We start from the raw sequence: 13,868 nt of genomic DNA on the forward strand, positions 1-13,868 counted from the left end.
TTATTTTATGTCTATAAGCTTTATTGATACTTGGGGTTTGTGGGGGTTTTTTTTTGCTTTTTGTTGGGTTGGGGTTTTTTTGTTGGTTTTTTGTTTTTGTGGTTTTTTTTTTTTTTTTTTTACATTTCACAATGCATTCCACAGACTTAGTTCAATACAGCTTAAACTGCAACTGTATAAATTTTCACTTAACATTTCTTGCATAACAAGGTTTTAAGTTTCCAAACAACATTTGCAGCATTAGATATTCGGTCCACAGATTATCAGAGTTTGAGAGACTGTAGAATTATTTGCTCAAAATCAACTACTGTACTGTTGTGCAAAGTGTATGCTGTAATTTTCTTTTAATATATGTGGATGTTCCTTTGTTCATTTCTCTTTTTTTTTTTTTTAAACAGATGCTAGTGTTTACAGAGACATCTTAGTTTTTCAAGCTTGTGTGCTAGGGAGCTAGTCCAGACATCAGTCAGGTCTCTGAAGTATGAAGCACTGTGGAGCAGCTGAAAGATCTAAGCTTTGTGAAACACATATATATATATATTGGCAATTGATAAAACAATAAAATCACAATACAGCTATACTCATACCAAAAAGGCAAGATTTTTCAAAACTTGCTAAAATGGTATATTCTTCTAAAACATCTCATTTTAGAAAATCTGCATCCATCTACACAGACCATACACAGTGCACAAACGGGGAAGTGTTACCCTCCGCTCCACCTGCACTACCTCTTCTGGAACGCAGCAGGGACTACCGCTGATGAAGCAAAATGTACAGCTTTCTCAAATCTTTTGTATTAGCCAGTGCTGCACACAGGATAAAGATGATTAGTTTTAGATCCATACATAGCAGCGTACAATACTTAAGATGATGAAACACATGGCAGTCAAAACAGTTATTTTTTCCTCAAACACTGCGTTGCTAAAAAATAAAGATCTGTGAAATTGCACTGCAATGTCAAGGGTTTTGCTATTCCCTGACCCTCTCCATTAAATCCAAATGAGTATTTTTTCCCCCTTTAAAGATGAACTTCCTATTGATACGTTGCTTCAGGCTTTTTACTCAGTTTTGCGCTTCAACCCGGGGATCTTTGCTTGGATCCTACAGGAGGAACAGGAGAGGAAAAAGAACAGCATTTGAGTAACAAACAAAAAAAGGAGGTGTAAACATCATCTTAAGAACAGCAACATGTGAAGATAATTATTACAGCATCACAAAACTAATGCAGCAGGAAACCAATGAAACTGCTCAATTTTTTTCAGTCAGCCTTCCCTTGGAATGGCTGAGGGCCTCAGGTTTCAAATACACAGATGCCTATTAGAACTCATGTAGGATTAACTTAACAGCATCAGCAAGAAAGGAGCTGATTTTATAACCATTCCAAACTTAAACAAAGGACTTTCTCCTCCCAGGCCCAGTGCATGTAAGCGATTTGTTTGTTATACACAGGCATAGCACACACACCACCAACTGTAAACACTGTTTGTAAACAGAAGCAAACCAACCAACCAAAAACAAAAACCCAACTCACTTAGCCATCGCGTCCTTGACATTCTTGTTCACAAGTCCCAAATAATGGTCAATTTGGGCCTGAAATGGAAATGACAAATGTTGCAGACCAGGTCCTACAAACAGGTCCTTTGCTACCTGGCAGGCAGAGTCCTACTGCACCAAGGCGTGCGTTACACAAAGACCCTGACAGACAGAAGGGGCTCAACCATGTTTATGTCCTGGTTTGACACCAGAGCTCCTGCGGCTTCAGCCATGCCACGTGCCCGTGTTTGGCTCTGGGAACACACGCAATGGCAGGGACGAGCAGGCAAGTACCCAGATAAATCCACCCCTGACTTCTGTGTGTTCCATCAAACCAGTCACTGGCGTGGCCACCCCAACACGAGGGTGCACAACAGGGCCCTCAGTGAGGGACAGTTGGCTCCTCTGGGCACCGTGGAGAAGGAAAGCTGCTTAGGTGGGCTGGGCCTGCTAAACAGCTTACGCCTTCGGAGAGCAGCCTTGAGCTCGTCAAGAGGATTGAGGAGCCCGGGTTAAGCCACACAAATGGACCATCATCTTTCCTGGAGGCTGCAGGCTTTCCTTTCACTGCAGCGTACTTTGTTCTCCCCGAGGAGCTCGGAGGAGGCTCCGCCATCTGCTCCGTGCCTTTCTTCCTCCCTTCCCAAGTCCCAGGCTGGCCTCCATGAGCAGCGTTGGTTTTGAAAGAGGAGAAGGAACTGCTAAGCCCGAGGCTGGCTTCCCCCCTCCGGTGCTATGACCCACTGAAGACAGACCCTGCTCAAGCTCGGCTATAATTTAATCAGTGTTTTATTTTGTCTCCTTCTTAACCCTTTCTTTTACATTAGCTTCTCCACAGGAGAGAAGTTCAGGACAACGTAATTTTGTTGCCAAGCCATCTCCCACCTTCTGGTTTTGCCAGGGCTACAGGACACAAATCCTGAATATCAACTCCAAAAAGGTTTCTTCAGAAATTGTTTTAATAGAACTTACTTACGTCAGGATTAACACACCGTGCCTACTGCACTTTAGTCCTGACCAAATCTGGCTCAGCAGAGAAGCAGCCTCCAGGTTAATCGGGCCTTTTTCACAATGGTTTGCTGGGGAAGACAACTCCACCAAAAAGGAGGGGGGAAAAGCACATGCAGCCTGGACTCCCAAATGAGAGTCCCTTGATTTTCTCATCCCTAGCACTGACTCTTCGTTAAAGGCTTGTCTTTTAAAGGCTTTAAAGATTTTTGGAAGATTGAAATTAATTTTGGTTTTATTTTGCTTGTGGTTTTGCTTTAACAGAGCTAATTTCATGAAGCACTTAATGACTTAAATTACATAATACATATTTTAAGTATAATATTATAAAAATTGTAATATATATTTTAAAACATAATTAAACACTCACCTGATGTCTCTCATAAATAACAGGAACACTGAAGAGCGAAATCAAAGCTGAAGAAGAGCACATCAAAGGTGTAAATATGGACAAAAGGGATAGTGTTCAAGTAAAATAAAGACTAGCCTCCACACCTTGACACTTCTTTCAAAAAGGTACAAGAAAAAGAAAAGCCACATACAAAAAACTGTTGTCCAGTAATTTAAATAATCCCTGTGAAGGAGAAGGTGGGCTGTTCTCCAGGTCTCATTAACAGTACAGTAAGTCTGGCCACAGTCCACTTTTTTGCTGTGGGTTATGCAAATTGCTCACAAAGGACGCTGAGGCTTCCGCTGTCAGTTTCTGACACCTGAAGGCAGCCTGCTCTGAGATACAAGAAACAAAACTATCTGCAGTGGGACATGGCCAGAGCCAATTCTGTACCTCCCCCAAAGTCACAAAGCAATGAAATTCCAGTGAGGCTAAACCTGACAGGGACAAGCACAATAGAACAGGCTTTTAAATGACACAATGTCTGGAAAATCAGCAATCTCAAGGAATTCAAGAATGCAATTCAAAATGATCTGTTCTGCGGCACTATCAACGTCCTAGAAAAAGGCCACGCAACTGTAACAGCCTGCTACACTCTGACGAACACAGGAATAGCCTCACAGTATCGGGCAGACTTCAGTGCTTTTCCAGGGTTATTGTGTATGCCAAGTATTCAACACAATTTAAAACACTTACCCAGGATCAGTAATGTCAGACCATTAAACAAGGCACCAACATAAGTGAACACCCACATCAACACTGCGAACTAAAAGGGAAAAAAACAGTGTATCAGCCCATGGTCTGTCTGACGAGAACACACTAGTCAGAGCAGTGAGAGAACTCCTAAACACACGTATGGAACTAAAAAGCCCCAAACTCCACTTTACCCTTGTACTTCTCATGTAATTATAGATGAGCGACAAGACTGCTGAAGAGTTCAGTAACAGGATACGCAGCCTCTTGCGTCTAGGTCATCGGGCTGAATTCAGCCCAAGGCAGCAGTGACCAAAACCTGTTAGTACTTGGTGGCTGCTCAATGCCTGCTGAGCTTGCACAGCACTTCCGCCTTGTGTAACGACAGACAAACACAGATCCTACCTCCTGCCCTTCAAAGAGAGGGAACAAGGCAGGCAAGTGAGAGGTTAAAGGGCTGGTGCATGACACAGCACTCGGTGACAGAGCCAGAAGGCAAGCAGGTCGCTTGTTTGTGTGGCAGCCCAGCAGCCAACATACAAGCGCGCCCACTCCGGGGCTGCGGCGCAAACAGCGGCCCCAAACTATCACAAACAGTCACACATCGGCCCAGCAAAGGTCTCGATGAACCACTGACTAGACTAGTCAGAGGCTTCTGTCACATCATGGGAAAAATGTGTCTGGACAGTAGCATAGTAAGGTTGGCTTAATTGACTTTTTTCCCTTATAAAAACATAGGAACCTTGGATACTAAAAAATTCAGGAAAGAGGGAAGTCTGCAGTGCCATAAAATGGAAGCTGGCTCTAAGGCAGAGACAAATTCAGAAGCGAAGACGTTCCTTCTGTGAACAGACACCTAAACCCTCATGCTGCCATAATTTCTGGCTTTGTATCCCAGTCCCTAGCTCTTATCCAGACCCTGTTCCTCCCCCCACCCCCCGCAGCGCCACCCTGCTGCCTGCACTGGTACAGATCCCATCGCGTACACGCTCCGCTCTGCTCCACTAGCTTTACACAAAGATCTGCAGAAGTTTGAGCCCCTCAGCTTTCTGCCAGGTGGAGAGTGTCCCAAGCACACCTCTGACCTATGCTGGGGTGCGAGGGGGCCGAAGGCTGCCAGCTCTATTTCTGTGCAGGATTCCTCCCCCAAGGAAAATCAGCCAGTTTCTTCTAGAGTTGCACAGCCCATAAGGAACCAAGCAGAAGCCAGGATCTGGATGTCTGACACACTGGACTTACCAGTGCCTGCTTCTTGCTAAGCACTGACTTACACTTTGCATTGTGCAGAGCACACAGACAAGAGCCCCAGCTTTCTCATCAATTAAGCAAGCCTGGTTATTTTCTGTGCGAGACACTGCAAAACACCAAACAGCCAGACAGACACAGGACAGACACAGCGGGGAGGCTGCTGCTGGTATCAGGGAGAGAAGATCCGCGCACAACTAACAACCGAAGGTGAAGCACTTCGATAAGCAGGAGATACACACAAGGAAAAGCAAGCTACAAAGCACTGGAAAGAAAAAATGCATGTCAAAGGATTGTGGATGCGGGTAACGATCTAGCCTGCAGCCAAGTTACTCAGAAGTTATGTACCCAAACATCCATTTTTAGCTTATTGTAACACGCAAAATATCCACACCAAACAAAATCAACAGCCAACAAGAGAAGGGCACGACAATCAATTCAAGTTTAACTGCACGGCCCCTGTATTGAAACGAAGTTTACTTCAACAGTTTCATTCAAAGCTGATTCCATTTGAAATTCAATGGGATTAACTGAAAATTATGCAGTTCTTTATCTGTCAGTTCCTCCTAAATGTGACGCAAGCAGCACCAGAGGCGCAGCATTAACCCTCACACAAGGCTGCAATGTAACCACCAACCGCATTCCCACTGAAGAATTTTTGGCAGGTTTATCAAGAAAAATAAAGCAGATTTCTCTAAACTCCCTCATGATTCATTCAAACCTTGGCCCAGTTCTGCTCTCCCCAGTGCCAGGGTGAGAGCTGGCTGCCAGTCTCTTTGCACAGACATTAAGGGAGCAAATGTTTTCGTTTCAGAGCAGGTCTGCACATGCAGCATGTCCTCCTCCCCAGCAAAGAGAGGAAAGTCAACAACTTTTCCTACAGCAAAAAGACCCCGAGTTTGCGATCATTCAGAACGATTCTCTTGCAGGCTGTGCATTCAGTACCCTAAATATGCCAGTTTCAAGCACACACAGCAAAGTATCTTGACAGCTACCCAAGGTCTCCTCTGCATGAGCACAATTACTGAAGCTAAGCACCACCCTGGTCAGGTGAACATTTAGTCATATTGCTGAAGACTACGACCAAGTCCGAACATGGGTGTTTATGTAAGCAGAGGGGTAACAGTTACAAATCAATCCCAAAGTCCAACAATTACCAGAACTACCCAGCCCTATTTAGTGAGCACTGAATTTATGGCCCAAGAAAGATCAAAATCCAGGAGTTAACGTTTGACTGACACAGGCTTTGCTTCTCTGAAAGTCTGTCCAGAGCAGCAGAGGTCCAAAGACAAACTGTGTTGCGTGTGCAGTTTTTAACCCACTTCACCTGTTCATACTGGGTGGGAGAGGGAACCACTGAGCCCAGCCAGACCACGCCCTCTCTCTGCCACATCAGTAAGAGACAGCACTTTGAAAGCTGGGGCTACCTCAGAACCCCCCTCCCGCAACTCCTTCTCTCTTCACACGCCTCTGGACAGCTAAAACAACACTCCCGGGATTATGTGGAGCTGATCTCAATCCCACATTTATGTACTGGTCTCCATTTTGTATTGGTCTTTTTATTTCCCCCCCCCTTAGAAATGAGACACCCAGAGAAGCTTACAAATCTAAGAAACACATCTACACACTTAAAGCTCCAAGATGAAAAAAAAAAAAAGCAGAAGGCAACCCAGGATTGACCTACAAAGAAAATACTGCCCCTCCCACACACTCGGGACAGAAGGAAAGCACAGGGCCCAATCTCAGCCTGAACATTACTATGACACATAAACCAGTAAAAACCCCGCGTACCTGATGGACGGAAGCGAGTTTCTGCCTACCTCATCCCAACAACTAATGACTCCCCAGTACCCAAAGCATACTGCAATTTAACAGCAAATGTCCATGTATCTGTTTCTTTACCATAAAATAGTTCAGATTCAGCAAAGAGCTGTGTTTCTCAGAACATCAGTTGAGCAATGACAAAGTGAAAGCATCTGTGCCCCGGTGCCAGCACGGCTACCATGGTGCAGCTGGGGGGAAGCACTGCCTGCTGTGTATCAGGACAAAGTGCAGTTTCTCCTGGGGCTCTCTGGCAAGGGCTCCTCTGGAACTGCTCCTCAAGAGCCAGGAGGAACTTCTCCTTGTGCTGCATAAATATTTGGAGTCCATTTTAAGACCTCCATGACTGAAGCATTGTTTAATAAAAAAGAAAAAAAAAATCTTAACAAGACAGGTTTTACAGCCAGAACTATTTCACACAATAAACTGACCTGCGGGCATTTCCTACATTAAAGCTCTCTAACTTTAATTATACACACACATGCTGTTTCCCATAATGAAGATGTTTAAACTACACAAGCCAAGATATTTTTATTTTTTTTTAAACGAGGGCCATTATATTACATCAGATCCCTGCATCTTAATGTTCTCCTCAAGCACAAACTCTTCAAAATCAATGACTTGTGCTTCTGAACCGGTCTGACATTCACTGGTTTCACAGAAGGGTTGCTCCCAACTACCATAAATTAGACTAATTAACCTACAAAAAATGCCTTAAACATCAGAAGAAGAGAGGGGAAATTAATTAGTTCGGCTGAATACACATGTCTTTCCTATATACGATAGTATTTTAAAAGTGATCAGAGTGCCTTGAAGACATTCCGACTGGAATTAATTCTACTTCTAACATAATTCCTCTGAAAGGCCCAATTTTCAAAGGTGTTAACTGAAACAGCAGTTGGCTGTTCACTACTTCCTTTTCCTTTACTGCAAGGGATTGTGACCTCTAAACAAATGGTGTAGAAATTCTTGTAACTCAGACGAAGGAACGTATCACAAAGGGCTTAATTATTAAAGAAACACAAGTGACCTTGTGACTGCAAGTTTTTCTATGATCTTGTTTAATCAGATCCCGACATGGCTTAAGCAAAATAACTTTTCTTTGAACACTGAAACTCAATGCCCTTAAAAACACCATAAAAAAAGAGTATGTTCCTTTCCTTCCTCGCACACCAAGTTTAACTTATCAAAATGCAATTCAGGCCAAGTAACAGTAATCCTTTTGGTCAAGACTGTGGCCTTGAGATTCTGCAGAGACGAATCCCAAGTACTCAGTCACTTAAGCATGAAGGTCAGACACAGCTTCATACAGACCAGACGGATGGGCAGTGGCGAGAGGACTTAGCCATCAAAATGCAACCCCCATGTGGAAACCCTGGCAAAGCACGGACAATAACAGCCTTATTTAAGCCACTCTGCCATAAAATGATTGCAACAGTATCAACCATGTCCAGAAAACAAGAAGGCACAGCCACCTCAAAAAAACACTTTTACTGCACAACCCTTCAGGAGCAGGACGATTGCACAAAACCCTGGGCTAATATCCCATCTCCTCGTTCCCTTTGAGAAAATGAATCTTTATCACGAGCAGCAGGTAACAGCCCTATGATCCTTCCTATCTCCACAGGAAAATTATTCTAAGCTGCAGGAGACCTGCACAGCATCAGGTGCAACTTTTCTGGCACAAACTCTTATGTTTAAGTCGGACCATAATGAGAAACTGGAACTAGGAACTCTGGGTAAGATCCTGAAATCTGCCTCCCATTTCTATTCCACAAATACAACAAAGACTTTTTACAGCCTCCCTATTTTTTTCCAAGTTTCACTAGAAACTCCATCCCCCAAGCCCACAACTCAAAGGACTTTACAAAGCACTAAGTAAGGGATTTACTGGAGGATAAATGCACCTCTATTTCAAGAAGATTAAGAAAGCTGAAAAAGAAATGGACAACATGTTGTACTCAGTAAAGGAAACAACTCTAAAAAAACAAAGAAAGGCGATTAGCTTGAAAGGAGAGAATACAATTCTCACAGAACAAAACTGAAAGCTTTTCAGTCAATTTTTTTTTTTTTTTTTTTATTCTTCACTGTCAGTTTTGCTCTGCCACCTTCAATAAATCCCATTAAATACTACTTGGACACATTCACGACACCTGTTAGCAGTACTGCACTTCAGGCAGAGTAAGTAACTTGCAAAAGCCATTTCAGTAACTCACATCACTAAAAGTAGCAGCTATTCACACCCAAATCCAGGGTCTGAAACAAGTGTCCACCTTCCCAGTAAAACGAGGGCATCACTCAGTCCCCACTCTTCCAGCAAAAAGTGGACACAAGAACTCCCACTGTTTAAGGCAAGTAACTGTACACTAACCACTTGCTTGTCTCCGGACAGAGACAAACAGAAAAAAAGGAAACCAAACCAGAGTGTGGTAGCCTAGCCCAAACCAGAGACTTTTAAGAGGGACAGACAGACGTTAGTGACACCTTCTGAACGCCCACACTGGAGCAGTGTCTTGTTTTCTTAAAAGATTTCCGCTGTTAAGCACCAGCAAGGAGGTGTAACAGCTGAAATGCATGCAGCCAGAGCTTCTTTCAGCTTTCCATTCATTTTTATCATATTGTCAAAATAAGGCGCAGATCAAGTTATCCACTCTATTACTGCATGGAGCACTTCAGCTCAGTGTGCCTAACAAAGCTACACGTCTCGAAAAACGAAAAGGCTTATAACTTCCAACAAGCAAACTGAAACTCATTATTTACTTACACAAGAGTCAAAGCTGCTATTGTTCATTCATGTTTGCAAGTACCAGTGTTGACCAGGTCAGTAAGGCATCTATTTACACAAGGCTGCTGTAGCTACAGCTGAAGCAAACTTACCTTCAGAGAATCAACTAAGTCATCGACTAGGAAGAGACGTCTCAGCTCTTTGACTGTGCCATTAATGTGACCAAGCACAACATTACTGTATTTCTGAATAAGCTCTTCAGACACAGCTACATCAGACTCCAAGTAAGCCCTGCAAGAAAGAAGAGCTTATGAAACTTTACTGTAAGTGCTGCCGAATACCGTCAACATGTTATAGACAGAGTATCAACATACATTCTTCTCATGTTACAAAGAGATAAACCTCACCTTACGAGGAATGCTAAAAGGACAGAACAAAACTAACCAAAGTTATTCTTAAAAGGCAAAAGCGAACCTTAAAAAAACCCACAACCTCTTAGAAGAAAAGAGAAAAAAAAAATGTTTCTTTCTTACCGCTGTGCTGTTCCAGTGCATTTACTAAGTCTTAGCTGGGCTAGGCAAAGAGCTGCGCTGGCTAACACCTGCGTGTGAACTGACAGGGCTGGTGAGCAGCCAAACCCGTGGCCAGTACACCTGACCCATACGCTGCTTGGTCTATGAGGTCTCCTCCTGCCTCTCCACACGTGCCATGACCCAGTATTTAGAGACAGGCAGCCTGGGGGTGTGGTGGGGTGTCATGCTCATGTTTTGCTACGGTTTTAGGCAGCCTAGTTTTCTACCAGACTCAAAACACCAAAAAATCCCACAAGAGCCACGTATCCATTCACACCTCTGGAAGGCACTTCTGAAGTTACCATCAAGCTCTAACAGGCTAAGACATGGTAAAATAAGCAAGTTTTCCATCATTTGCTAAAAAAATTTCTTAGTTAGTGACAGCAGTTCTTTTAACAGAAAGATACAAGCTCCTACCTGGTTAAGCGTTCTCTCCACTACACCATGACTTTTATCTGTATTTGCAGTGACTATGGCAATTTAGAATCTTAAAATAAAGAATAATTTACTTATCTAATTTGCATGTTGGAGGTAGAAGGAGCAATGCAGCACATCTGTAACAGGGCACCCATTTGACAGTTACTACAGTTGTTAAACCTTCACTTTCATTTAGGGGGGGGATTCCGCTTTGGGTTGGTTTTGTTTGATTTTTTTTTAAATACAAAAAGTGCACATTGGAGGCTCCTACATATGTAATTTAAGGCAAAGCTAAACATGGCCTTGTGGCAAGTCCAAAACAAATTACAATACTTGAAATGGTAACTACAGAGGGCAGCCATGTCAAGGCTTCCTTCTGCTATCCATGCTTGGCTTGAATCTGCACACCCTTCTCAACTCATCAGCAAGACATTCAGTACCCAAATCAAAAATTAAATTGATCTCATGGATGTGCTCTCCACTGTCAAACAAAATGCAGGAAAAAACATCCTTGTTGTAGTAGAAGCTATACAAAGTAAGCAACCAGGTGTGCTGCACAACAATGTCTGGAAGCTTCTTATGAGTATCACTATTTTTAGAAATAAACTGCAGAAAGAACACAGGTAGAACAAAGTTTTGCTTCTTCTTGCTAAGGAAAAACTTAACTGGTAAACTTGGAAATTGTGTTTGGATACTGAAGAGTGCTACAGGGTAGATGCAGCAAATAGGATTTCAGGTGGGAATCATTCAGCCTCACGAAGGTAAGGGAGGCCATACAAGGCCTTGATGGTTAAAAACAAACCAACCAACCCGCCCCTAAGGTTGTATTTCATACTGCTACACAGAAGGTTGATGCCAATTGTTCAGATGGTTTTTTTTTTGTATCAGATCTAAGTTTGAAAGCAAATACTCCTTTTTTTCCCCCAGAGTTTTGTCCCACAGCTGTTTTAGGCACAGATTGGCTTCCACTGGGTAAATGAACCACTACACATAGTCAGGGAAGAATGGAGGTAAACCCAAGAAAACATTTTACTTTGCCTTACTGAAGATAAGAGGAAGAGAATGAGAATAACTAGAAACACCACAAAATTAGTAATAGAGCTGTAAATAGGAAGGCAAGCAGGAGCTTCTGAAAGGTTCAAGGAAAAGTTGGGACTGAACCACTCCATTCATTAATAAAAGGAGAGAAGCAAGTCAGAGCAGTGTGGGACAGCACTGGTATGGAAATAGGAATCACGCACTCCTAGTAGTTATTCTAGCACATTAAATAAGTTTTTATTTCTCTTAAGATGCAGCTTTGCAATAATGGGCACCACTGTACTCCACACAGAGAAGGATGAATACCATGGATACTGTATTCCCACACTGCAGGGAAGTGTGCACATGCTATGCCCCAAGGACTTAGCTCATCACTTACAGCAAAGAGCTCGGAGGTCCTCTTTTGAGGACCTAAATTAATCCTGTGATTCAACTCCTCAAGCCTTAGAATTCAGAGTCCAAGTTTCTGGATTTCCGATCCGGGCAGGCTACAATGAACCTGGATTCTGCTGATGACAAGGCAGCCTTGCATGTGGGGAACACAGCTATAATGCTATATACCAAAACACAAATTTAATGAGTATTCTTAAAAAAAAAACCTTCCAAAAAGATAAAAGCATCCCCTGCTACATTTATTCTGATTTTTGCCAAATATATTGCATTGAGTGGTGTGCATCTCCTGGTATTCTTTAAATTTTGTACACCATCTGTCACTAGTTCCCATTCTGAAGACTATACCATTCCAAAATTCACAAATTACTCCAGTAGACTGAAGTATCTACTTCTTTAAAATGTAACTCAAGATACTCTAGCATTCCCAGGGAAATCCCTTGTACCAAGCACTCAGTTCACTGTCTTTACCGCTGTGTACGCCTACCGGGAAAACTGAAGGAAGAGTAGTCATAGGCTGGGTAACTGATTTTTCAGCACAGAGACTATTTACATTATTATGCAACATATTACAGTATATATCATCTACTGCTTCTAAGAGCACCAATGCTGCTGTTCTCCAAAACAAGACATTTTTTCTTAATCAAAAGAAAAATCTCACCTAAACGGGTGGCCTTCATCAGACTTTTGGATTGCCTGGATAACTCCCTTGTATATCCTAAAGCTGATCGTCACAGAAAGCAGGGCCAAGGCAATGTAAGCTGTCACGCTCACGATGCTGAACACTGTTAATGAAAGCAGCAGGAACAAGCTGGCACCAAACACCACTCCTGTCTTCTTAATGTCTCGCCAGTAAAGGAGGTCAACAACTAAAATTAAAAAAAAAAAAGGTAAAAAATTAGAACAAGATACCTTTCGCATCCATATGAAAACAGTAAAACATGATTCACTTGACTCCTGAGAGTCATCAAGGGGGGAACTTGCAATCTCACTGTCAAACCTGAGCTGAAATTACAACTAGAAATAGCTTATTTCAGCACTCATTCTGCATTGGACTTCAGATTATTTGGATTATTGTTGTTAGGATTACCTCAAATGTAATTGCTAAAATGTAAGAACAATTCTGCCCTTAAGCAATGTCAGAATTAATCTCTTAACTACTGTGCTGTGTTCGGCACCAGAACCACAGCAGGTCGTGCTTCACTTCATTTTATTTTTGTGGGTTTTGTGGAGGTCGCTCATTGAAGAGATTGATTCCAATCTGCAATCCCAACAAATGACAAGACACTAACAGATCTCGAAACCATTATCTTTCCCAGTCTGGTAGAGGCAAAGGCACTGCTCAAGACTCATTAACGGTTCATTTTGTTTCCTCTTGACTGAGGATGTTCCCATCGGAGTTTATAATGTTGATTATAGGTGACAGACTGAGCCATCAGGAGGGAAGAACCTCACCGAAATTTCAATCCAGGCTGTACCTGCAGTGCTCCAATGCAAAATACTTCATTTATAAATCAGGTTTATTTTTTCCTTCAGTGACCCTCATGAGACAACACAATATTATGCCATTTTTAGCATCACTGTTTAGAATAAACTACACCCTTGCACAAGTTATAGGTAATGGCTTAACACATCCCCTGCAGATTTGTCTGGTTTGAGGGGCTGTTGATTACCTTACTGAACTCACAAAACCTGGCAAACGTCATTCTCCATTGCTGAGTACCGAACTGGGCAGGGGCAGCTAGTCTGGTTTTATACTTCATGGTGAGACACACAATAAAACTTAGTCTTCATGATTTCTACTTCCACACCTGATTAGATTCTCACAAGAACAAATTCCTCTTCTGCATCAAAACTTCTTGTTAACAGCAATAATGTATTAGATACAGAACTCAAGATAAATTATAGAAAAATTACTACTACTACATCGCAAGCCTAGCAATCCTATCTCTTCCTAAACATCACTGAATTTAATTGTAAAACTCCACATCACAATTCAGATTAGATTCTTACTCAGAATGACTGTAGAAGATCA

General features: G+C 42.4%; 1 protein-coding gene across 4 annotated transcripts in view; it reads right to left on the reverse strand.

The window, feature by feature from the left end:
* RTN4 (reticulon 4) overlaps nucleotides 1-13,868 on the reverse strand; it is a 57,153-nt gene continuing 43,285 nt past the window's right edge. For all 4 annotated transcript variants that reach the window (XM_086482274.1, XM_086482275.1, XM_009955775.2 and 1 more), the window contains 6 exons: nucleotides 12,495-12,702; nucleotides 9,569-9,707; nucleotides 3,629-3,698; nucleotides 2,912-2,958; nucleotides 1,532-1,590; nucleotides 1-1,101 (listed from right to left, as the gene is read on the reverse strand). In XM_086482274.1, coding sequence (XP_086338400.1) covers nucleotides 1,059-1,101; nucleotides 1,532-1,590; nucleotides 2,912-2,958; nucleotides 3,629-3,698; nucleotides 9,569-9,707; nucleotides 12,495-12,702 — 566 coding nt within the window. In that variant the 3' untranslated portion in view covers nucleotides 1-1,058. The remainder of the gene's footprint in view (nucleotides 1,102-1,531; nucleotides 1,591-2,911; nucleotides 2,959-3,628; nucleotides 3,699-9,568; nucleotides 9,708-12,494; nucleotides 12,703-13,868) is intronic.

Source organism: Leptosomus discolor, chromosome 2 (genome assembly GCF_034619465.1).
Source record: "Leptosomus discolor isolate bLepDis1 chromosome 2, bLepDis1.hap2, whole genome shotgun sequence".
Taxonomy (NCBI): Eukaryota; Metazoa; Chordata; class Aves; order Leptosomiformes; family Leptosomidae; genus Leptosomus; species Leptosomus discolor.